This window comes from Panulirus ornatus, chromosome 17 (assembly GCF_036320965.1).
Source record: "Panulirus ornatus isolate Po-2019 chromosome 17, ASM3632096v1, whole genome shotgun sequence".
In the NCBI taxonomy this organism is placed as follows: domain Eukaryota; kingdom Metazoa; phylum Arthropoda; class Malacostraca; order Decapoda; family Palinuridae; genus Panulirus; species Panulirus ornatus.
This window is the reverse complement of record NC_092240.1, coordinates 25,231,814-25,259,134: the sequence shown is the minus strand read 5'-3', so window position 1 is coordinate 25,259,134 and position 27,321 is coordinate 25,231,814. Positions and strand designations below refer to the sequence as shown.

General features: G+C 40.0%; 1 protein-coding gene across 1 annotated transcript in view; it reads left to right on the top strand.

Annotated features, from left to right (window-relative positions):
• The window catches only part of LOC139754646 (uncharacterized), a 333,848-nt gene that overhangs the window by 247,620 nt on the left and 58,907 nt on the right, over positions 1–27,321 (top strand). The window contains exons 6-12 of the mRNA XM_071672166.1: positions 112–218; positions 8,557–8,749; positions 9,037–9,134; positions 13,717–13,965; positions 15,166–15,338; positions 16,608–16,913; positions 26,537–26,649. Coding sequence (XP_071528267.1) covers positions 112–218; positions 8,557–8,749; positions 9,037–9,134; positions 13,717–13,965; positions 15,166–15,338; positions 16,608–16,913; positions 26,537–26,649 — 1,239 coding nt within the window. The remainder of the gene's footprint in view (positions 1–111; positions 219–8,556; positions 8,750–9,036; positions 9,135–13,716; positions 13,966–15,165; positions 15,339–16,607; positions 16,914–26,536; positions 26,650–27,321) is intronic.

Here is a 27,321-nt window from a genome sequence, read left to right as displayed (position 1 = left end):
GGTTTCCAGCCTGACAACCAAAGTTTATGCATGATAAGGGTTTCTTGCTTAATTGATTGGTTAAGAAGCTAATTCGCAATACTTTATATGCGTAATTTTTGTTCTTTCCAGCCTGGTAGAGATCTACAATGAGCGCGTACGTGACCTGCTCACTGCATCTGACCCAGGGAGGTCTTTACGTGTCCGTGAACATCCTCACACAGGCCCTTATGTTGATGGTGAGACTTTAGCAATGGATGCTATCAGATTATTTTTTTTCTAAATATTTGCCTATATCAACCATAGTCAGCAACGCCTTGCGTGCAGTCTCATTCACTCATTTTCATTCTTAAGTGTTTCAGTTATTGCTGTACTAGGGCAAGTGTTTTCTGTTCTTACTCATATTACAAATGTTCGCCCTTACTGTTAACCATGGACAGGAATATTTCTTGCCATAAGTTAAGGTCATTGCACACACACCCACACACACAAAGTCTCATGTAAGATTATTTGTAGGGAAATCATAGTTGCGTATAATTATCAATTGGACAGCTTCGATCAACTCGAGGAACAAAACGTTCAAAATGGTCAGTGGCACATTGCACAGACATACTCGTGTCGAGTTAAGGCTATGAACTGTCAATCAAGGACTGGAATATTTCTTACCATAAGTTAAGTTCATTACACACACACACACACACACACACACTGTACTGTTATTTGCAGGAAGATCATGGTTCAGAATATCACTAAGACAACTTCAGTCAAGTGAAGGAACATGACTTGCTCATGGTCAGTTGCAAGTTCACAAACATGCACACTCCATTCAAGTTCAGGCCATGAAAGGAGCTATCCCTGGCTCTGAGTCAAAGACCCCCCTGTCTTTGCTCGATGTACTATCCTTCCTCAACCCCTGGGGTTATTGTAAATTTTGCTTATATTCCGTAGACAAATAATTCTTTACATGAACTTCGTTCTTGCATGATAAACATTTGAGATAAAATTATGAATTATGATTTATATTTTTCCAAACATGCGTGCCATATTCATCAACACAGATATAGAGTACTTCATAGTTCGTTAAATTTTATTCTCTTAATGCTTTCTTTTCACAACTTGACTTTCATGCTAGTGATGTCAGACATGTCCTCAAACGTTTGTTGTCCTTTCGTTCATGATAACAGTTGATATTGGATTATTGGGCTTTCACATACTGTAAGGCGTGGGTTCTGACTAGGTAGTTTCTTTTGCAGAGAAATTTGCAACTTGTGGTGAGTGCAGGGTACCTTAAAGGAATCTTGGCTCTTTATTTGTTTTTTTCAACTTGCAAAATTAATGCTGTCTGTAAATATGTTTTTAGTATGTTTAAGAGGTCATGTAATCATATGAAGATGATCTTGTTTGGTTTAAGAACCACTACCCTAAAAGCAAGCAAAGGGTTTGCCCTTTTTCGTATGATTTTTTTTTATATTCTCACATTTACTTGATCTTCCACTCATTCCAAAACTTATTTCATGTTCTTCAAAGATTATCATTTCTCTCTACAATTCTTTATTTCATTTTTTGGCCCCTCTACTTCTGTCTTGACTTTTTTTTTTTCAGTTGGTTGAAAAATAGATGTGAGCATTTGCTTAAATCCACTCTTTATCTGTCATATGCAGTGCACCAAAACCACAGCTCCTTTCCATAGTCAAACCCCACAGACCTCTCTATGGTTTCCCTCAGCTGCTTCACGTTCCCTGGTTCAGTCCATTGATAGTAAGTCACCCACTGTATACCACATCATTCCAGTTTGCTCTATTCTGTACACACCTTTCATGCACCTGCATGTTCAAGCTCCAATCATTACAATTCTTTATCACTCCATCCTTCTACTTCCAATTTGGTCTTCCCATTCTCCTCATCCCCTCCACCTCTGACACATATATCCTCTTTGTCAACCTTTCTTCGCTCATTCCCTTCAGCATGTCCTCTTCAGCTCTTCACTTACACTCTTCTTATTACTACACCTCTCTCTTCCTCTTTCCCTACTTGATCAAACCACCTCGTACCACATAAAGTCCTCAGAAATTTCATTTCCAACACATCCAATGTCCTCCACACATCCTTATCTGTAGCCCTGCCTTGCATCCATGCAACATCATTTGAACTACTAAACTTTCAAAAGACCCATTTTCACCCTCCCAGATATTGACCTCTCTCTTTCCACAAATTCTTTAATGTTTCTAGAACTTTCAACCCCCCCTAACCTACCCTGTGATTTACTTCCATTCCATGGTTCCATTTGCTGCCATGTCCACTCCCAGATTTTTAAAACATTTCACTTCCTCTAAATTTTCTTCATACAAACTTACTCCCCAACTAGTATGTCCCTCAACCCTGCTAAACCTAATAACCTTGCTTTTATTGATTTTTACTTTCAACTTCCTCCTTTCATACTTCTCCAAACTAAGTCACCAACTTCTGCAGTTTCTCACTTGACTAGGTCACCAGTGTTTTGTCATCATTAAACAACAAGTGACTCACTTCCTTCATAGACCCCCTTCAAAAACTAGATTGAAGAATGGAGGATGACCCACCTTTCATGTGCAAGATGCTGTCTAGGCAGTTTGATAGGGTATATATGTAGTATCCAACCCAGTCCAAAGATGGGCCAGGTGGATTTATTAAGGACTTATTACCAATCTGGAACCAGAAGCAATACTGATTGGGAAGTGATGATCACCTAAGAGTCCATAGGAGAAGCCATAACTTGACTGAACCTCACCTTAGTACTTGGATCAGACAGACATGGAAAATCTTCCTTGAAAAGAGTTGCCAAGCATTAAGCAAGTGCTCTATGCATCATCTGGACACAGTCATTGGCTCCCTCCACAATTCTATCTATCCTCAGGCTAACCATTGTGGAGCCTCTCCTCAAGGGCGATAGTGATGCATAAAGCAGTTACTGTCCAATGGGATCCTTAACTCACATATAATCAAAATATTTTTGGAAGGCCTTGAAGAAGCAGCTCACTATCCTCCTTTAGGCAAATCACCACTTTGAACAGGAATGTGGGTCCTGGGAAGTCATGTCATCCTAGACCCCCATTACTGGTCTTCATGTTTGTTATTAAGGGACTCAAAAATGAACACAAAGTAGATGTCATCCACCTCGGTTTTACCAAGGCTTTCAACAAGATGTCTCACAGATTCTGGCTAGAAAGGATGGAGTTGTGGGGAGGCTGGACTGATGGCTCCATGCCTTCTCCGTAATGTGGCAAAATACCATGTAGATATTGTCCTTTCTTTGCCTATCCTTGTCCACTGTAGTGTTTCTCTGGGGTGTGGACTAGGATGCTTGCAAGTTTTTTTTTCTTATCAGTGACATAAATGAGTTATCTCTTCTGTTATTATTTTTGGATAACACAGACATGGGAAGGGAAGCTTAGACCATATGGGATGCTGAATTGCTATATGAAGAATTGAACTGTCTGCACCTGAGACACCACAGACATCTTAGCTATTAACTTTGACAAGTGTAAGGCAATCTACCATCAAAGTGACCTCCAGCTGATTAACTGTAGTCTCATTTGAATGAGCTAAATATATTCCCATATGAGAGGAAGATAAGGTGGAAGGCATTAGAGTCGTTATAAGCAGCTGTTGATCACCCTAACATAAAACCCAGCACTTGCAGCAAGAGTTAGTGCATTATCACTGTAGATCCTGAGAATGTTTCATGTGAAACACATGGCCCAAGCCCCTTCATACTGTTTTGGAAGACTCAAGTCCTATCCATGCCTGAGTATTCCTTCCATTTGTGTAACTCACACTAAGGATGTGGCATACAAACACGAGCAGAGGCCCATAACAAATTCACCTGTTGGATCTCGGAGATTGCTGGGGTAGACCACTGAAAATGGCTCAGGTTCCAAAGAATGTGTTCCTGGAACAAAGAAGGATGAGGTACATGAGCATTTACACATGGAAAATACTTTAAAACTTAGTATCAACCCTGATCACATCATGAGAGAAAGGAATCACCACCTGCACAGACCCAGGGATGGTTTGGGTTGGAAGGACAAAGAATTGAGTGCTGAGAATATTAAGGTGAGATAGTACTAGAAATATTTCTGTTGTGTTGTCCAGGTGTGCAGGACTGGATATGTATCTGAATATATGTCAGTAATAATAAGGTCATACAAGAAGAATGGAATTAAGAGGAATGTATCACCTTGAAAAGGGACATGGACAAACCTTAAAGTTGGTCTTGTACATGAGTGATAATGTTTAACCCAAGCACACATGAATCTGCAACTGAAAGGCAATTGAAGGATGAAATTTTACCTGATTAGCCACCAGAACACCACATCAGGAAAATTGTTTAAGAGGCAAACCATATGCTGATTGATATCAGCATTATATTTAAGAACAGAAACAAAATGTTCAATAAACTAATGCAACATATATTAGACCTAAATTAGAGTGTGCATCTGAAGTTTAGTTACCTCACTTAAAGAAACAAAAAACTAACTGAGAAGATCTAGAGGTGGGCAAGGAAGATGGTACTTGAAATAGAGAACTGAGTTAGAGGGAGAGTTTAGAGGCTATAGAATTGATCACCATGGAAAAGAGACACATAAGGGTAGACTTGACCACAACCTTTCTACCAATTAATTAATGTGGACAGGGATTACTCCTTAAAAGAAGCCAAGAAAGAGCAACCAGAGTTCAGAGCAAGAAATTTAGAGAGAAGAAAGTTGGGTAGGTGTAAAAGATTATTCCCATAGTATCAGAGTTGTGAATGAGGGGAGTAAGCTAGATAACAAACTTGTGAATGCAGACAATATACAGAAGTTTGCAAAGTTATATTTTAGTCGAGAGAGAACTCAAACAATGCGTGACAGCATGGAGATGGGTGAGATGCTAAAGAGCGGTATGAATTAGTGTTCATTGGACCAGAAGTTACTTTGAAGATGAACGATTCATCTGACATGAACAAGTTATTCCTCATGATATGCATAGTTGACTTCAACACTGCAGCACAGGACTTTGAGAGGTTCATAGACCGTACATTCTGCTCTAGGGCCAGGCTTTTGGGATTCTTGCAGTCTGGCAAAGTATAAAGCATCATTAGTTTGGGCACTAAACGTCCTATGGTAAGAGAACCTGGACTTTGTCATAATCCCAAAATGTTTGGAGATGACTCAAGCAACAAGACAGCTCTAGAAAACATATGAACAATAACACTGACATCACATGTCATTAGAATTTTTAAGATTCCCAAGATGCAAGATGACCAACATCATGAAATCAAACATTTTACTGAACTTAATCCTGAGCAATGTTATCTCAGGTTGGGAAGAACATGCCTTTCTCAGTTGCATGATAACTGTGAAAAAATTTGTAGTGGCTTGAGCCAAAAGCTAGATGTTGATGTGATAGACTTTACAAAAGCCTTTGACAGATGTGACCTAGGCATCATAGCACACATATCTATTAAATGGGAATAACAGCTGGAAAGAAGGGAAGATGGACAGCATAAGATTTCTTATCTAATTGATTACAATAAGCTGCAAATTGGAAAATTTTCTCTGCTTCCAAGGTTAACAGCTCAGTTCCCTAAGGAACTGTGTTTATACCCCTACTGTCTCTGATGAAAAGCACAAACTACGATATCATATCCTTTGCAGATGATGCCAGAATGAGTAAGGACATCTCATCAGAAGAGGACACTAAGAAATTAGACAAATATAATTCGGTTATTCCTTTGCTTAAATGAATAAAAGTGTTTATGCTATGACTTAAGAGCAGATAGGAGAAATATATTGTGATTACACTTGGAAAATTCTGGAAGACATGGTTGGCAAATCTGCACTCAAAAATAGCTCCCTGTTGGCTCATTACATTGAAAATAAAAGGTGCAATAAGCACAAAAAGAAAATACACTGTAAACATACAGGATTCAAAATCTCTTTAGACAGGACCTGTAACCAGTAGGGATGCTAAGGACTGTTCATTAAAGAAATTGAAAACAAGATAGGATAAGAACCTATTTATATAATGTACCAGATCAATTGAGTGGGAGACGTATAAAAGAAAGAGACAGGAGGTCAAGAGAAAGGTGCAAGAGGTGAAAAAAAGGGCAAATGAGAGTTGGGGTGAGAGAGTATCATTAAATTTTAGGGAGAATAAAAAGATGTTCTGGAAGGAGGTAAATAAAGTGCGTAAGACAAGGGAGCAAATGGGAACTTCAGTGAAGGGCGCAAATGGGGAGGTGATAACAAGTTGTGGTGATGTGAGAAGGAGTGAGTATTTTGAAGGTTTGTTGAATGTGTTTGATGATAGAGTGGCAGATATAGGGTGTTTTGGTCGAGGTGGTGTGCAAAGTGCGAGGGTTAGGGAAAATGATTTGGTAAACAGAGAAGAGGTAGTAAAAGCTTTGCGGAAGATGAAAGCCGGCAAGGCAGCAGGTTTGGATGGTATTGCAGTGGAATTTATTAAAAAAGGGGGTGACTGTATTGTTGACTGGTTGGTAAGGTTATTTAATGTATGTATGACTCATGGTGAGGTGCCTGAGGATTGGCGGAATGCGTGCATAGTGCCATTGTACAAAGGCAAAGGGGATAAGAGTGAGTGTTCAAATTACAGAGGTATAAGTTTGTTGAGTATTCCTGGCAAATTATATGGGAGGGTATTGATTGAGAGGGTGAAGGCATGTACAGAGCATCAGATTGGGGAAGAGCAGTGTGGTTTCAGAAGTGGTAGAGGATGTGTGGATCAGGTGTTTGCTTTGAAGAATGTATGTGAGAAATACTTAGAAAAGCAAATGGATTTGTATGTAGCATTTATGGATCTGGAGAAGGCATATGATAGAGTTGATAGAGATGCTCTGTGGAAGATATTAAGAATATATGGTGTGGGAGGCAAGTTGTTAGAAGCAGTGAAAAGTTTTTATCGAGGATGTAAGGCATGTGTACGTGTAGGAAGAGAGGAAAGTGATTGGTTCTCAGTGAATGTAGGTTTGCGGCAGGGGTGTGTGATGTCTCCATGGTTGTTTAATTTGTTTATGGATGGGGTTGTTAGGGAGGTGAATGCAAGAGTTTTGGTAAGAGGGGCAAGTATGAAGTCTGTTGGGGATGAGAGAGCTTGGGAAGTGAGTCAGTTGTTGTTTGCTGATGATACAGCGCTGGTGGCTGATTCATGTGAGAAACTGCAGAAGCTGGTGACTGAGTTTGGTAAAGTGTGTGAAAGAAGAAAGTTAAGAGTAAATGTGAATAAGAGCAAGGTTATTAGGTACAGTAGGGTTGAGGGTCAAGTCAATTGGGAGGTGAGTTTGAATGGAGAAAAACTGGAGGAAGCGAAGTGTTTTAGATATCTGGGAGTGGATCTGGCAGCGGATGGAAACATGGAAGCGGAAGTGGATCATTGGGTGGGGGAGGGGGGCGAAAATTCTGGGAGCCTTGAAGAATGTGTGGAAGTCGAGAACATTATCTCGGAAAGCAAAAATGGGTATGTTTGAAGGAATAGTGGTTCCAACAATGTTGTATGGTTGCGAGGCGTGGGCTATGGATAGAGTTGTGCGCAGGAGGATGGATGTGCTGGAAATGAGATGTTTGAGGACAATGTGTGGTGTGAGGTGGTTTGATCGAGTAAGTAACGTAAGGGTAAGAGAGATGTGTGGAAATAAAAAGAGCGTGGTTGAGAGAGCAGAAGAGGGTGTTTTGAAATGGTTTGGTCACATGGAGAGAATGAGTGAGGAAAGATTGACCAAGAGGATATATGTGTCGGAGGTGGAGGGAACGAGGAGAAGAGGGAGACCAAATTGGAGGTGGAAAGATGGAGTGAAAAAGATTTTGTCTGATCGGGGCCTGAACATGCAGGAGGGTGAAAGGAGGGCAAGGAATAGAGTGAATTGGAACGATGTGGTATACCGGGGTTGACGTGCTGTCAGTGGATTGAATCAAGGCATGTGAAGCGTCTGGGGTAAACCATGGAAAGCTGTGTAGGTATGTATATTTGCGTGTGTGGACGTATGTATATACATGTGTATGGGGGTCGGTTGGGCCATTTCTTTCGTCTGTTTCCTTGCGCTACCTCGCAAACGCGGGAGACAGCGACAAAGCAAAAAAAAAAAAAAAAAAATCAGATCAAGCAAGATGAGGTAGTTGCAGATGTCTTTAGGATGGTGTCTTCATTTGCATGATTGGCAAGGAGGCATCATGGAAGTTTGGTCAGAGCATGAGCTGTTGGGTTAGAAGGCATCCAGAACAATAAAGTATGTGTAAGGCAAGGTATACAGTCCTAGAATTAGGTAAGATGATGCGTTGACAACATCATTTATCAGTACCTTCGAAAATGAGATTTTTTGTCGTTGCCTTTTAACAGCAGGAATCCCATGCAGTCTTTCTTGTTAGTAATTACACAAGTTCTTTATTGATTAACTTAATGTGAGAACTGGCAAAAAGAGAAATACCATCTTAACAGATCAAGCCTTTATAAGTAGAATGTGCTGTTCCTTTGTATGTGGGAACATTTTAGTGTCTTTAGAGTAACTAAAATACTTGATTTGTTTGTGTTACGTTTCATTCATAGGTGTGACACGCCATCCAGTAACAGATGCGGGTGCTGCATGGTCATTACTAGAGCGTGGGCGAGCAAGTCGCAGTGTAGCCCCAACAGCCTCCCATGCCCACTCCTCGAGGTCACATGCCTTGTTGACCTTGGATGTTACTCAACCAGCAGCACACACTCGATCCACTCTCACACTAGTTGATCTAGCTGGGAGGTTCGTTGGTTGTAACATGAAGTTCTTTTAATGAATTTCAAGAAGTATATGTCTACTAGAATGTAACAAAAATTTTCATTATTCCTTAATGGAACATTTTGTTCAAATTCCACCATGGATTATGTAACCTTAAAATATGTCATGCAAAGATAGAAGTTTAGTATTTATGACAAACTGTACAAAGTCGACCAAGGTTTGGGAAGTATACCTATATAAAGACCTAAAACTGAACTCTAGGTGGAATTTAAGTCTTAACATTGTACCTGATTTCACTTTGCTTTTCATAGTGAACGAGCCAGTGAGGAAGTGGACAAGACGCGCTTGACTGAAGGTGCCAGCATCAACCGTTCTCTCGTAACCCTTGGCAATGTCATTTCGGCATTAGGTAATATGATGGACTGATATTGGTTGATATAGTATTTTTACATCAAACATCATTTTGATAAGTTTCTTACTGTTTTATTATATGCTTTGTAATTAGTACAAAGAAGAAAAATGGTTCTTATATTCTTTGAAATTATTGAAAATGTTTCATTATGTTGTCATAATTTATTTTTCATATTTTCTCTAGAATATACCTTGATAATATCCTTGATAATTATCCCTGGGGATAGGGGAGAAAGAATACTTCCCACGTATTCCCTGCGTGTCGTAGAAGGCGACTAAAAGGGGAGGGAGCGGGGGGCTGGAAATCCTCCCCTCTCGTTTTTTTTTTAATTTTCCAAAAGAAGGAACAGAGAATTGGGCCAGGTGAGGGTATTCCCTCAAAGGCCCAGTCCTCTGTTCTTAACGCTACCTCGCTAATGCGGGAAATGGCGAATAGTTTGAAAGAAAAGAAAGAATATGTAAGAGCTTAACATAATTCCTTTCTGGTCACTAGTTTCAGTCTTATTTTATAAATTTAATGATGAGCATGTTAGAAGGCACTGTAATATTAATTTATTATTTGTTTACTCACACATGGATGATGGCATTAACGTACAGTAGAAATATTACATGTTAATACTAACTGTTCTGTGGGCAGTCTCATTTTTCCTGTATGTCCCTCCATATGTATCATAATTGATTATCATCATTAATTATTATTGTATGTCTGTATCCACATGGTGGGGTCACAAGGAGAATAATTTCTAATGGTATGTCCCTGAACACCTGATCTGCAATTAACATTGAACGTTTTTTCATAGTAGCATGTAAATTTTCTATTTCACTTTCATTTTCTGATAATATGTTGAATCCTTTTCAGTGCTTACCAATATTTGGTCCCTGTAGATCTTTCTTGTATATGTGTATGTTACTCATTGGCTCTTCATTTTCATCCCTCCAACTCTCGTTTCTCTGTGCATCCACGACTTGTATTTGATGTTGATACATAGTTTTTGATAAGATCACTGTACAGTATTTTCTAGGATGGGAATAATGGAAGTAGAAACTTGCTGTAGTACTGATTGTCTTATATCCTTGTACAGCTGTCCACAAGGCCCGAGGCTGTGTCTGCTGTGGTAGGTCTTAGGGTTTCAAAATCTGCATGCCTATTCTTGCTCTTACGCTATTATTAGTGTTCTGTTGAATATGATTTGTAGTTAGGAGATTTGTATTCGTATCCTGTGGCTATCGATGTTATAGTTCGTTAAGTGAACTTTTTTATTTCTAGCAGCATAAAATTAGGTATAATTACTTTGAATCCAGCATTATTTACTGCTTTTGCAAAGAAGTGTCATTACAGTACTTAAGCATATACAATGAAGTATCTTCATAAAATTCAAATGATGACTGAGCATAGTATAAAGAACTTGGTTGAATTCCTTGTGAAAGCATTACAATGAAATTCTAGTTTTTAAATCTTGTTTTATGTTTGTCAAGCAGTTGATTTACAATATTACTGGAGATCTTAAGCTTATTACTTTAATTCAGAATATGATTTCACCTAAGTCTTGAACTGTACCATTATGAAAATTATGAATTTCATTTGCTTGATAAATGAGCTTTCCTAGTACTGTTTAAAACTTGTCACTGATATTATTTGAGAGTCAACTTTGTATACATTGTTATGTGAAAGTGATTTGCTGCAGCCTGAAAATCATCTTGTGAATTATGAATATTAATGAAAATAATTTCATTGATGAAAATTATCTATGAATGAACAACAGACAGAAGCATAGAAAATATGAATGACACACATTTACTTATTGCTATAAGAGGATATGTTGATAACTGTACTATCCACCCCAGCTGTTATTAATTCCTGTGGCTTATCAATAGCATTATTTTAAGTAGCATATTTGTACATTTATTCCTTGGTATACTGGAGAAAGAATTTTCTCCCTGTATCTCCTGTATGCTGGAGTAAGCAACTAAGAGAGGCGTAGAACAGGCTAGAAATATTACCATTGTGAGTTATCACTTTTTTAGAAACAAGGAGTTAAGCAAGGATTGTTTCTTAAAGACTTGATCCTCTGCTTCTGAAAGTTGCTTCACTAAAGTAAGGCAAGGCAAGTGGGTTTGAAAAAGAAAAATTAGAAATGGAAATTTCTCTTGCCACACTAGTGACCTGGGAAATGTCCATGTAGGTGTGTATGCATTAAGTATAGAGATGGCTTGTTTGTCTATGATATCTGAAGTAATTTTCTTACCAGGCCGGTATGAATTTTATGATTTCATCAGTAGATGGAATTTGTTGTCTGACAACTTTTCACTATAGAGAGACCTGTTTTGAATCAGAAGAGCATAAGAAAGGGAGTTAACACCTAAAGAGTAGCCATAACAGGGATTGTAAAGTCCAAATTTTTAGGGAAATATAACACTCCCATGATAAAGCTTGAAAGTGGCTTTCTCATTGCAAGCTGGAAATATCCTGTTGAAGAGGGAGAACCATTTATTGAGAGAGGTTTTTAAATGAAAGAGAAGAGAGAGGCATTTGGATGATTTTTGCAGGGAAATAATGCAAATGACTGGGAGATGTATAAAAGAAAGAGGCAGGAGGTCAAGAGAAAGGTGGAAGAGGTGAAAAAGAGGGCAAATGAGAGTTGGGGTGAGAGAGTATCATTAAATTGTTGGGAGAATAAAAAGATGTTTTGGGAGGAGGTAAATAAAGTGCATAAGACAAGGGAACAAATGGAATCATCAGTGAAGGGGGCTAATGGAGAGGTGATAACAAGTAGTGGTGATATGAGAAGGAGATGGAGTGAGTATTTTGAAGGTTTGTTGAATGTGTTTGATGATAGAGTGGCAGATATAGGGTGTTTTGGTCGAGATGGTGTGCAAAGTGAGAGGGTTAGAGAGAATGATTTGGTAAAGAGAGAAGAAGTGGTAAAAGCTTTGCGGAAGATGAAAGCCAGCAAGGCAATGGGTTTGGATGGTATTGCAGTGGAATTTATTAAAAAAGGGGTTGATTGTATTGTTGACTGGTTGGTAAGGTTATTTAATGTATGTATGACTCATGATGAGGTGCCTGAGGATTGATGGAATGCTTGCATAGTGCTATTTTACAAAGGCAAAGTGAGTGCTCAAATTACAGAGGTATAAGTTTGTTGAGTATTCCTGGGAAATTATATGGGAGAGCATTGATTGAGAGGGTGAAGTCATATACAGAGCATCAGATTGGGGAAGAGCAGCATGGTTTCAGAAGTGGTAGAGGATGTGTGGATCAGGTGTTTGCTTTGAAGAATGTATGTGAGAAATACTTAGAAAAGCAAATGGATTTGTATGTAGCATTTATGGATCTGGAGAAGGCATATGATGGAGTTGATAGAGGTGCTTTGTGGAAGGTATTGAAAATATATGATGTGGGAGGCAAGTTTTTAGAAGCAGTGAAAAGTTTTTATCGAGGATGTGAGGCATGTGTATGAGTAGGAAGAGAGGAAAGTGATTGGTTCTCAGTGAATGTAGGTTTGCGGCAGGGGTGTGTGATGTCTCTATGGTTGTTTAAGTTGTTTATGGATGGGGTTGTTGGGGTGGTGAATGTAAGGGCTTTGGAAAGAGGGGCGAGTATGCAGTCTGTTGTGGATGAGAGAGCTTGGTTAGTGAGTCAGTTGTTGTTCGCTGATGATACAGCGCTGGTGGCTGATTCATGTGAGAAACTGCAGAAGGTGGTGACTGAGTTTGGTAAAGTGTGTGAAAGAAGAAAGTTGAGAGTAAATGTGAATAAGAGCAAGGTTATTAGGTACAGTAGGGTTGAGGGTCAAGTCAATTGGGAGGTAAGTTTGAATGGAGAAAAACTGGAGGAAGTAAAGTGTTTTAGATATCTGGGAGTGGATGTGGCAGCGGATGGAACCATGGAAGCGGAAGTGAATCATAGGGTGGGGGAGGGGGCGAAAATCCTGGGAGCCTTGAAGAATGTGTGGAAGTCGAGAACATTATCTCGGAAAGCAAAAATGGGTATGTTTGAAGGAAATGGTTTGAAGTGGAAATGGTATGCAAAAATTTTTTTGAAAAGATACTCATGGATATGATTGTATAGAAATGTGTGATTTCATGATATGATTCATTTGAAAAAATGTGAGAAAGTGATATGTTTGTGAATGTTTGGAAATCTTTGTCATTTAATTCATATGAATGGCTGAAAATCATTAAAGGCATTGGAAAAAATATAAGAAAGAAACATTTAAACCTTATGAAAAATTCATTATTTCTTACTAATATATCGTACATTACAGAAATTGATGAAATTAAGGTATTGCTTTGATTGTAAACTGTTTTAATCCACATAAACAGGAAATTAAAAATGTACTGCATGCTGTTAAATAATGAATATGAGGAAAAGTTTCCCTTTAATTATAAATTATGCATCGTGAGGTATTACTAATAGTCAGATTCACTTTATGTTTCATGCATGATACCTATTTATATCTTTATATTGTATACCCATACTTATGAAATGACTTCAGAAAAGATTTCAAATACAACTTTACAGGTTATGACCAGATTGCCTTATGTCTTTCTCACCTTTAATAAACTGTATCCTTCAGCTGAACGAGGAGCAGCATTAGGCTCAACCATAGCTGGATCTCTGCTTGGGTCTAACCTCTCCTTGAGCAGCACTGCATCTCGCCAAACATATACCCAGTCCCACGCTACTATCACAGCAACTGAAGGGATGCCTCCAGATAGTCAGAGGAGGAGTTCAAGGCTGCCATTTATACCTTATAGAGATTCAGTCCTCACCTGGCTATTAAAAGACACTTTAGGAGGCAATGCAAAAACTGTTATGATTGCAAGTAAGTACTGAGTCATAACTTTGTCAAACATCCTGTAAAGTAAACATAGTTAGAATGTTATCACAGTTAAACCTGAGCTTATGGATATTTTTAAATTCTCATTTACTACCAACATGCTGATGCCACAATGTTTGTGTGTGTGTTGGTCTTATGTAATATGTGTTTGATGAAATGAATGTCATGCAGGAGATGAAGTGGACTTTGAAAGTAATCAACTCATTTTGATACTGAGATGTGTTACTGTTATTATAGGAATGAATGGAAGGAGTTCCTCAGTTTGGCTTTAGAATGTAGTTTGTAATATTTTTTGTGTGAAAGACTTGTCATAGATAGATGTTTAGAAGGGAGCCTTGCCATACCAAATGCATTACAAAAACTGCCATAATGACAAATAAGCAGTAAAAGGCAAAACTGTGGTATCTTTTAATGAAAATATCCCTGGGGATAGGGGAGAAAGAGTACTTCCCATGTATTCCTTGCATGTCGTAAAAGGAGACTAAAAGGGGAGGGAGTGGGTGGCTGGAAATCCTCCCCCTCTCATTTTTTTTAATTTTCCAAAAGAAGGAACAGAGAAGGGGGCCAGGTGAGGATATTCCCTTAAAGGTCCAGTCCTCTGTTCTTAACGCTACCTCGCTAACGTGGGAAATGGCGAATAGTTTGAAAGAAAGAAAAAAGATATTTTCTCAACGCTACCTCGCTGACGTGGGAAATGGCGAATAGTTTGAAAGAAAGAAAAAAAGATATTTAATTGACGCCGTAGTCTAAATAAGCTACGGAGTTTGTGTGATTTTCATTTATTATCACCAGTTCTGTTCAAGATCAAATGTGTTATATATTGTCTTTTATGATATATATATATATATATGTAGTGGACAAACTGTGAGTGCACAGGTATTGTGAGGTGTGCCTGAAAACACAGTAATCATGTCAAATGAGTAATGAGACTTTGTATAGTATTACAACAGGAATGAGTTGATTTAAGGAATCACTTGATTCATGGCTGTAGCTACAGAATACAGGTTGTTCACTATTCATGTCAGATGCTTCAGTTACTTTCATTTACAAAACTATATAGAAAAGTTTATTAGAAAATGATAATTAAACCTCATCCATATTTTGAAGTTGTCATTTTGCATATTCTGTTCACATCATCGACAGTTATGTATGTCTTGTAATTACAGCTCTTCTTTGCCCTTCCAGCCTTGTCCCCCTCTAGTACCTGCTTTGCTGAGAGTGTTGCTACGCTTAGGTATGCTACCCGTGCACGTTGCATTGTCAACATGCCTGTGGTGAATCTTGACTCTGGAACAGCCACAATCAGGAGCCTGAAAAGAGAAGTAGCTGCTTTAAGAAGATTATTATATGATACCAGGGTAAGGAGATATGGACATTGTTTCAGTAGATGCATTAAATCAGATAGTTAATAGAATGTTTTTTTTTTTTCCGCTGTCTCCCGCTTTTGCGAGGTAGCGCAAGGAAACAGACGAAAGAAATGGCCCAACCCACCCTCATACACATGTATATACATACATGTCCACACACGCAAATATACATACCTACACAGCTTTCCATGGTTTACCCCAGACGCTTCACATGCCCTGATTCAATCCAGTGACAGCACGTCAACCCCGGTATACCACATCGATCCAATTCACTCTATTCCTTGCCCTCCTTTCACCCTCCTGCATGTTCAGGCCCCGATCACACAAAATCTTTTTCACTCCATCTTTCCACCTCCAATTTGGTCTCCCACTTCTCCTCGTTCCCTCCACCTCCGACACATATATCCTCTTGGTCAATCTTTCCTCACTCATTCTCTCCATGTGCCCAAACCATTTCAAAACACCCTCTTCTGCTCTCTCAACCACGCTTTTTTTATTTCCACACATCTCTCTTACCGTTACGTTACTTACTCGATCAAACCACCTCACACCACACATTGTCCTCAAACATCTCATTTCCAGCACATCCATCCTCCTGCACACAACTCTATCTATAGCCCACGCCTCGCAACCATACAAAATTGTTGGAACCACTATTCCTTCAAACATACCCATTTTTGCTTTCCGAGATAATGGTCTCGACTTCCACACATTCTTCAAGGCTCCCAGGATTTTCGCCCCCTCCCCCACCCTATGATCCACTTCCGCTTCCATGGTTCCATCCGCTGCCGGATCCACTCCCAGATATCTAAAACACTTTACTTCCTCCAGTTTTTCTCCATTCAAACTTACCTCCCAATAAAAGAATTATGGTGAATAAATCTCTGCTGATCCCCTTTGTCCATTGTGATGTGATGTTAAGCTAGAGGAAATGATGAATTTTAGCAAATGTAATAGTACCTGACCTTAGGAGAGTTCCTGTTACTATGAAAGAAAAGAAATAATACAAATGTTCTGAACTTTTTAACAGTTATGTTATAATTCATGATTATGTGATTTGCCATAGAAACTGGTCAGCTGCATAATTCATGGTAGTACTTATTGAATTAGAGGTTGTTGATGGGATTTACAGATAATTGGAACTGAAATTTAGGAAAACAATATTTTAAGGGGTCTGTTTTTAAGTTAATATTGATATTGGAAAAAATATCTGAATATGTAGCACACTGAGCTCTTAATTATAATCTTGTCTTCCTTCAGCCATCCACAACTCTGCTTGACATAATGTCACATGCATCTACCTCGGATCTTACACGAGATTGGATAGAACATGTACAGAAGGAACATTCTAAAGATCACAAGAGAGTTAGAAGAAAAAGTGCTCCTGTTGGCCGCAGTTCATGCTCCAGAAATGGTCTGAACCGTTCGACTTCATCACTTAGTAGTACAGAAGCCGCTCAGAGTTCATGTGGACCACGCGATATTATTGTTGAAACAGAGTTACCTTATTTGCTCAACACTCTTGATGACACTCATTCTTCCAGCATTATCATATATCATATTCAGGTAAGAAATGTTTTTCAGTTATATTTATATTGACAGCTTGAGACTTAGTGTGAATGAATGTGGCAATGCTGCTTCCCGTGGGACAGGATGGTGCCAGGAATGGATGAAGGCAAGCAAGTATAAATATGTACATGTGTATATATATGTGTATGTCTGAGTATATGTCCGTATTTGTTGATATTTCGTGTGTAGCTGGATGGCGACAGGAATGGATGAAGGTGGCAAGTATGAATATGTACATGTGTGTATATATGTATATGTCTGTGTATGTATGTGTATTATCCTGGGGATAGGGGAGAAAGAATACTGCCCACATACTCCCTGCATGTTGTAAAAGGCAACTAAGAGAGGAGGTAGCGGGGGGGGCTTGAAATCCCCCCTCTCGTTTTTTTAATTTTCCAAAAGAAGGAACAGAGAAGGGGCCAAGTGAGGATATTTCCTCTAAGGCTCAGTCCTCTGTTCTGAACGCTACTTTGCTAGCACAGGAAATGGCGAATATGTATGAAAAAATGTATATGTATGTATACATTGAAAAGTATATGTATGTCCATATGGGCGTTTATGTATATATATATATATATATATATATATATATATATATATATATATATATTTTTTTTTTTTTTTTTTTTTTTTTTTTTTTTGCTTTGTCGCTGTCTCCCGCGTTTGCGAGGTAGCGCAAGGAAACAGACGAAAGAAATGGCCCAACCCACCCCCATACACATGTATATACATACGTCCACACACGCAAAATATACATACCTACACAGCTTTCCATGGTTTACCCCAGACGCTTCACATGCCCCGATTCAATCCACTGACAGCACGTCAACCCCGGTATACCACATCGCTCCAATTCACTCTATTCCTTGCCTTCCTTTCACCCTCCTGCATGTTCAGGCCCCGATCACACAAAATCTTTTTCACTCCATCTTTCCACCTCCAATTTGGTCTCCCTCTTCTCCTCGTTCCCTCCACCTCCGACACATATATCCTCTTGGTCAATCTTTCCTCACTCATTCTCTCCATGTGCCCAAACCATTTCAAAACACCCTCTTCTGCTCTCTCAACCACGCTCTTTTTATTTCCACACATCTCTCTCACCCTTACGTTACTTACTCGATCAAACCACCTCACACCACACATTGTCCTCAAACATCTCATTTCCAGCACATCCATCCTCCTGCGCACAACTCTATCCATAGCCCACGCCTCACAACCATACAACACTGCTGGAACCACTATTCCTTCAAACATACTCATTTTTGCTTTCCGAGATAATGTTCTCGACTTCCACACATTTTTCAAGGCTCCCAGAATTTTCGCCCCCTCCCCCACCCTATGATCCACTTCCGCTTCCATGGTTCCATCCGCTGCCACATCCACTCCCAGATATCTAAAACACTTCACTACCACCAGTTTTTCTCCATTCAAACTCACCTCCCAGTTGACTTGACCCTCAACCCTACTGTACCTAATAACCTTTCTCTTATTCACATTTACTCTTAACTTTCTTCTTTCACACACTTTACCAAACTCAGTCACTAGCTTCTGCAGTTTCTCACATGAATCAGCCACCAGCGCTGTATCATCAGCAAACAACAACTGACTCACTTCCCAAGCTCTCTCATCCTCAACAGACTTCATACTTGCCCCTCTTTCCAAAACTCTTGCATTCACCTCCCTAACAACCCCATCCATAAACAAATTAAACAACCATGGAGACATCACACACCCCTGCTGCAAACCTACATTCACTGAGAACCAATCACTTTCCTCTCTTCCTACACGTACACATGCCTTACATCCTCGATAAAAACTTTTCACTGCTTCTAACAACTTGCCTCCCACACCATATATTCTTAATACCTTCCACAGAGCATCTCTATCAACTCTATCATATGCCTTCTCCAGATCCATAAATGCTACATACAAATCCATTTGCTTTTCTAAGTATTTCTCACATACATTCTTCAAAGCAAACACCTGATCCACACATCCTCTACCACTTCTGAAACCACACTGCTCTTCCCCAATCTGATGCTCTGTACATGCTTTCACCCTCTCAATCAATACCCTCCCATATAATTTACCAGGAATACTCAACAAACTTATACCTCTGTAATTTGAGCACTCACTCTTATCCCCTTTGCATTTGTACAATGGCACTATGCACGCATTCCGCCAATCCTCAGGCACCTCACCGTGAGTCATACATACATTAAATAACCTTACCAACCAGTCAACAATACAGTCACCCCCTTTTTTAATAAATTCCACTGCAATACCATCCAAACCTGCTGCCTTGCCGGATTTCATCTTCCGCAAAGCTTTTACTACCTCTTCTCTGTTTACCAAATCATTTTCCCTAACCCTCTCACTTTGCACACCACCTCGACCAAAACACCCTATATCTGCCACTCTGTCATCAAACACATTCAACAAACCTTCAAAATACTCACTCCATCTCCTTCTCACATCACCACTACTTGTTATCACCTCCCCGTTTGCGCCCTTCACTGAAGTTCCCATTTGCTCCCTTGTCTTACGCACTTTATTTACCTCCTTCCAGAACATCTTTTTATTCTCCCTAAAATTTAATGATACTCTCTCAACCCAACTCTCATTTGCCCTTTTTTTCACCTCTTGCACCTTTCTCTTGACCTCCTATCTCTTTCTTTTATACGTCTCCCACTCAACTGTATTTTTTCCCTGCAAAAATCGTCCAAATGCCTCTCTCTTCTCTTTCACTAATACTCTTACTTCTTCATCCCACCACTCACTACCCTTTCTAATCAACCCACCTCCCACTCTTCTCATGCCACAAGCATCTTTTGCGCAATCCATCACTGATTCCCTAAATACATCCCATTCCTCCCCCACTCCCCTTACTTCCATTGTTCTCACCTTTTTCCATTCTGTACTCAGTCTCTCCTGGTACTTCCTCACACAAGTCTCCTTCCCAAGCTCACTTACTCTCACCACCCTCTTCACCCCAACATTCACTCTTTTTTTCTGAAAACCCATTCAAATCTTCACCTTAGCCTCCACAAGATAATGATTAGACATCCCTCCAGTTGCACCTCTCAGCACATTAACATCCAAAAGTCTCTCTTTCGCGCGCCTGTCAATTAACACGTAATCCAATAACGCTCTCTTGCCATCTCTCCTACTTACATAAGTATACTTATGTATATCTCGCTTTTTAAACCAGGTATTCCCAATCATCAGTCCTTTTTCAGCACATAAATCTACACGCTCTTCACCATTTCCATTTACAACACTGAACACCCCATGTATACCAATTATTCCCTCAACTGCCACATTACTCACCTTTGCATTCAAATCACCCATCACTATAACCCAGTCTCGTGCATCAAAACCACTAACACACTCATTCAGCTGCTCCCAAAACACTTGCCTCTCATGCTCTTTCTTCTCATGCCCAGGTGCATATGCACAAATAATCACCCATCTCTCTCCATTAACTTTCAGTTTACCCATATTAATCGAGAATTTACTTTCTTACATTCTATCACATACTCCCACAACTCCTGTTTCAGGAGTACTGCTACTCCTTCCCTTGCTCTTGTCCTCTCACTAACCCCTGACTTTACTCCCAAGACATTCCCAAACCACTCTTCCCCTTCACCCTTGAGCTTCGTTTCACTCAGAGCCAAAACATCCAGGTTCCTTTCCTCAAACATACTACCTATCTCTCCTTTTTTCACATCTCGGTTACATCCACACACATTTAGGCACCCCAATCTGAGCCTTCAAGGAGTATGAGCACTCCCCGCGTGACTCCTTCTTCTGTTTCCCATTTTAGAAAGTTAAAAAAATACAAGGAGGGGAGGATTTCTGGCCCCCCGCTCCCGTCCCCTCTAGTCGCTTTCTACGACACGCGAGGAATGCGTGAGAAGTATTCTTTCACCCCTATCCCCAGGGATAATATACATATATATATATATACACATACACACACCTACACTCACACACACACATATACACACACACACACACATACATATATATACATATGAAAAATGGTTGGGCCATTCTTCATCTGTTTCCCAGCACTACCTTGCTGATGAGGGAATTAAGTATAATATGAATAGATATATATTGTTGTCATTATTACACATATCAACCATTTCCCACATTAGCAAGGTAGCACTAAGAACAGAGGATTGAGCCTTAGAGGGAATATCCGTACTTGGCCCCCTTCTCAATTCCTTTTTTTGGAAAAGCAAAAATGGGAAGGGAGGATTTCCAGCCCTCCACTCTCTCTCCTTTTAGTTGTCTTCTACGACACGCAGGGAACACGTGGGAAGTATTCTTTTTCCCCTATTCCCAGGGATAATATATATTATTTGTTATATTTGTTTTGCTTTGTCGATGTCTCCCGCGTTAGCGAGGTAGCGCAAGGAAACAGACGAAAGAATGGCCCAACCCACCCACATACACATGTATTTAAATACACGTCCACACACGCAAATATACATACCTATACATCTCAACGTATACATATATATACACACACAGACATATACATATGTACACATGTACATAATTCATACTGTCTGCCTTTATTTATTCCTATCGCCACCTCGCCACACATGAAATAACAACCCCCTCCCCCCTCATGTGTGCGAGGTAGTGCTAGGAAAAGACAACAAAGGCCACATTCGTTCACACTCAGTCTCTAGCTGTCATGTAATTATGCACCGAAATCACAGCTCCCTTTCCACATCCAAGCCCCACACAACTTTCCATGGTTTACCCCAGACGCTTCACATGCCCTGGTTCAATCCATTGACAGCATGTCGACCCTGGTATACCACATCGTTCCAGTTTACTCTATTCCTTGCATGCCTTTCACCCTCCTGCATGTTCAGGCCTTGATCACTCAAAATCTTTTTCACTCCATCTTTCCACCTCCAGTTTGGTCTCCCACTTCTCCTCGTTCCCTCCACCTCTGACACATATATCCTCTTGGTCAATCTTTCCTCACTCATTCCCTCCATGTGACCAAACCATTTCAAAACACCCTCTTCTGCTCTCTCAACCACACTCTTTTTATTACCACACATCTCTCTTACCCTATTATTACTTACTCGATCTAACCACCTCACACCACATATTATCCTCAAACATCTCATTTCCAGCACATCCACCCTCCTGTGCACAACTCTATCCATAGCCCACGCCTCGCAACCATATAACATTGTTGGAACCACTATTCCTTCAAACATACCCATTTTTGCTTTCTGAGATAAAGTTCTTGACTTCCACACATTCTTCAACGCTCCCAGAACTTTTGCCCCCTCCCCACCCTATGATTCACTTCCGCTTCCATGGTTCCATCCGCTGCCAAATCCACTCCCAGATATCCAAAACACTTCACTTCCTCCAGTTTTTCTCCATTCAAACTTACCTCCCATTGACTTGACCCTCAGCCCTACTTTACTTAATAACCTTGCTCATATTCACATTTACTCTCAGTTTTCTTCTTTCACACACTTTACCAAACTCAGTCACCAGCTTCTGCGGTTTCTCACATGAATCAGCCACCAGCGCTGTATCAACTGACTCACTTCCCAAGCTCTCTCATCCACAACACACTGCATACTTGCCCCTCTTTCCAAAACTCTTGCATTCACCTCCCTAACAACCCCATCCATAAACAAATTAAACAACCATGGAGACATCACACACCCCTGCCGCAAACCTACATTCACTGAAAACCAATCTCTTTCCTCTTTTCCTACACGTACACATGCCTTACATCCTCGATAAAAACTTTTCACTGCCTCTAGCAACTTACCTCCAACACCATATACTATTAAAACCTTTCGCAAAGCATCTCTATCAACCATATCATATGCCTTCTCCAGATCCATGTATGCTACATACAAATCCATCTGTTTTTCTAAGTATTTCTCACATACATTCTTCAAAGGAAACACCTGATCCACTCATTCTCTACCACTTCTGAAACCACACTGCTCTTCCCCAGTCTGATGCTTTGTACATGCCTTTATCCTCTCAATCAATACCCTCCCATATAATTTCCCAGTAATGCTCAACAAATTTATGCCTCTGTAATTTGAACACTCACCTTTATCCCCTTTGCCTTTGTACAGTGGCACTATGCATGAATTCCGCTAATCATCCGGCACTTCACTGTGATCCATACATTCATTGATTATCCTTACCAACCAGTCAACAATACAGTCACCCCCTTTTTTAGTGAATTCCACTGCAATACCATCCAAACCCATGGCCTTGCCAGTTTTCATCTTCTGCAAAGCTTTCACTACCTCATATCTGTTTACCAAACCATTCTTTCTGACCCTATCAATTTGCACACCACCCCAACCAAAACACCTTGTATCTACCACTCTATCATCAGACACATTCAACAAACCTTCAAAATATTCACTCCATCTCCACACTTCATTACTACCTCCCCATATGCCCCCTTCACCGATATTCTCATTTGTTCTCTTGTCTTCTGCACTTTATTTATCTCCTTCCAAGACACCTTTTTATTCTCCCTAAAATTTAATGATACTCTCTCACCCCAACTCACATTTGCTCTCTTTTTCACCTCTTGCACTTTTTCTTGACCTTCTGCCACTTTCTTTTATACATCTCCCAGTCATTTGCATTACTTCCCTACTTATTTTTGTTATACTTAATCGCTGTTTCCCGCATCAGGGAGGTAGCTCCAGGAAACAAACGATGAATGGCCCATCCACTCCTATACATGTATATATACATAAATGTGCATACACGCACATATACATACATATTCATACTTGCTTGCCTTTGTCCATTCCTGTCACAACCTCGCCACACAAGAAATAGCATCGCTACCCCCCCACTTCAGTGAGGTAGCTCCAGGAAAACAGACAAAAAAAGGCCACATTCGTTCACACTCAATTTTTAGTTGTCATGTGTAATGCACCAAAACCACAGCTCCCTATCCACATCCAGGGCCCACAGACCTTTCCATGGTTTACCCCAGACACTTCACATGCCCTGGTTCAGTCCATTGACAGCACGTCGACCCCAGTATACCACATCGTTCCAATTCACTGTATTCCTTGCATGCCTCTCACCCTCCTGTAGGTTCAGGTCCCAGTTGCTCAAAATTTTTTTCACTCCATCCTTCCATGTCCAAATTGGTCTCCCCTTTCTCCTTTTTCCCTCCACCTCTGACACATATATCTCTTTGTCAATCTCTCCCCACTTATTCTCTCAATTTGTCCAAACCATATCATTGCACTCTCTTCTGCTCTCTCAACCACACTCTTTTTATTTCCACACATCTCTCTTACACTTTCATTACTTGCTCGATCAAACCACCTCACACCACATATTGTCCTCAAATATTTTAATGCCAACACATCCACCCTCCTCTGTACAACCCTCGCAATCATATAACATTGTTGGAACTGCTATTCCTTCGAGCATACCCACTTTTGGATGAGGTGGTTAGGAAAGTAAATGCAAGAGTTTTGGAGACGGGCGAGTATGCAGTCTCTATTGGGGATGAGAGGGTGTGGGAAGTGAGTCAGTTGTTGTTCACTAATGATACAGCTCTGGTGGCTGATTTGAGTGAGAAACTGCAGAAGTTGGTGACTGAGTACAGAAAAATGTGTGAAAGGAGAAAGTTGATGGTAAATGTGAATAAGAGCAAGGTTATTAAGTTCACTAGGGTTGAGGGACAAGTTAATTGGGATATAAGTTTGAATGGAGAAAAATTGGAGGAAATGAAGTGTTTTAGATATCTGGGAGTGGACATAGCAGTGAATGGAACTATGGAAGTGGAAGTGAGTCATTGGGTTGTTAAGTTATTCTCCTCTGACCCAGGTAGCTGTTTTTTTGTTTTTGCCTAACCAGCACATGGACTCCTAGCATTTTATCCACAGACATATGATCTATCCTTGTCACACTTGACATCACTATACTCACGCAACTAGTTTTTCATAACTCTAGATTTTCCTGGAGTGAACACTTTTTCCCTTGCCCTCTCTTTTGGCAAAATGGTGGGAGCAATAGATAGAAGTATTAGGTAGGAACATTAGGCAGGAGCATTAGTTAGAAACAGGTAGTAGTAGTAGTAGTAGTAGTAGTAGTAGTAGGCAGGAATATCAGGCAGAAGCATTTGGTAGAGCTAATAGGTTGGAACGTTAAGCTGGAACATTAGGTAGACACATTTGGTAGAAGTAGTCAGTAAAAGAAGCAGCTTTGGAGTTCACTAGTTATGGAGACTCTTTTGCCATGGCCACCCCCTTGAGGGAATTCCTGGAAGGAATATGGTGTCAGAAATATAGGTAGATAGATAAATAGAGGGGGATTTGCATATGTCAATTATGGATGTAGAGAAAGCATATGATAATATTGACAGGAGTGCCTTGTGGAAGATATTAGAAATATATGGTATGGGAGGAAAACAATGTGCAATGTTGAGTGATTGGGAGAGTAATTAGGGCCAGTGGCTGTTCAATCTGTTCATGGATAGAGGGTGGTGAAGGATGTGACTACAAGTTTTAGAGAGAGAGTTAGGTCTATGATATGCTAGGGGTAGGGGAAACTGGGAGACAAGTCAGTTGCTCGATGCAGATGACATTGCTGTGGTGGCAGATATGAGAGGAAAACTCCCAAAACTGCTGTCTGAATTTAGTAAAGTATGTGAAAGAAAGAACCTGAGAGTTAATGTAAATAAAATTAAGTAATGAGTTTTAGCAAGGGAGCAAGAAAGGATGGACCAAGTCTTAGCTTGAATGGGAAAGAACATGGAGGAAATGGATTGCCTAAGCTACCTGGCAGAGGACTTGGTAGCAGATGGAATGAAAGAATATGAAGTGAGTCATAGGGTTGGCAAGGGGGTTAGAGGTCTTGGTGCATTAATGAGTGTGGAAATGAGAGGTCATTGTCTGTTAGATGGAGAGATGGGTATGTTTAAAGGTATAAATGTCCTTACAGTGTTGTATGGATGTGATTCTTGGGCCCTGAATATTTTGAATTTGAGAGGTTGGATGTATTGTAAATGAAATGATTGAATACAACATGTACTCTAAGGAAGGTTTATTGTCTAAGAAATGACAGTGTCAGAAGGAGATGTGATAGTAAGCTGAGCATCACTGAGAGAGCTGATCAAGTGAAGAAAGACAAAATAAGGTGATGTATGTAGCAGAAGAGGAGGGAGTTAGAGGGAAGAGAAGACCAAGAAGGAGATGGAAAGACAGAGTGAAAAAGGCTTTGAGGTGCTAGGACCTGGGCTTTCAAGTGGGGTGAGAGGTATTTGTGAGACAGAGCGCATTGGAATGATAGTCTATATAGGAGGATAATGAGCTGTCAGTTAGCTGAACCAAGGCATGTCAAACAGTTAGAAGGAACCATGGAGGTGGTCTGTGGGGCTTGGCTGTGGATGGAACCTCTGGTTTCAGTGCACCATGCATTACAGCTGTAGACTGCATGTAGCATATGAGACCATTATTTCAGTTGTTTCCTGGTGTTGCCTGACTAAAGTTGCAGATGGTGAATGAGTATAAAACAAGATTACATATTCAGCTTTATGAATATATTTAGATTCTGTTTTCTTCCCACAGAATGGTGCCTCTGTTGTGGGTTGTGGGGACAGTGCAGAAATACATCTCAGTGGTTCTGGTGTAGCTCCATCTCACTGCACTCTTGCTCATGCTCGTGGTGCTGTCACTCTCAGGTGAGTATTATGGATAATCACGTTAATTTTGTTTCCAGAATCAATTTCTCAGCTGTCATAATGTAGTTTCCTCTCTATATACAGAGAGCCATTTTCTACATTTGAGACAGGATAAGTTGTGTAATGTATTAGTATTTAGATATTGTGGTTACTCTCCTTATCCTTGTTGATATGTTTCTGCTCCTTGACAAGTATATTATCTTTTCAGTTGGTTAGTCCCTGTTTCAGGCATCGTCACTCAAGTGTGTCTCTTTTCTCTCTGTATTCAATTATTGTGTATGACATCACAGACAGAAAAATTCAGCCATATTTTATTTCCTTCTAACCTTTCATGCCCAGATTTCTTTTTTACCTATACATTCTTTATTTTTTCATTTCAATGTGTATTTTCTTGAATCAATAGATTACCCTTTTCCCACTTTGCTGGATTTAACATAGTCTGCACTTGTATCATCTACACATTCATGAGCTGTATCAGTCTTTCCAGCAATCCATGGTACACTTAATTATATAATATCCTTATTTGCCATAGTTTGAAGGAAAAGGGCAAATGTGCCTTTATTTAAGAAAGGTGATGGGGATATTGCTTTGAACTACAGGCCACTATCAGAAATAGATGTGGTTGTAAAACAATGGAAAAGATAATTGGAAAGCAAGTGAATGATCTCTTCC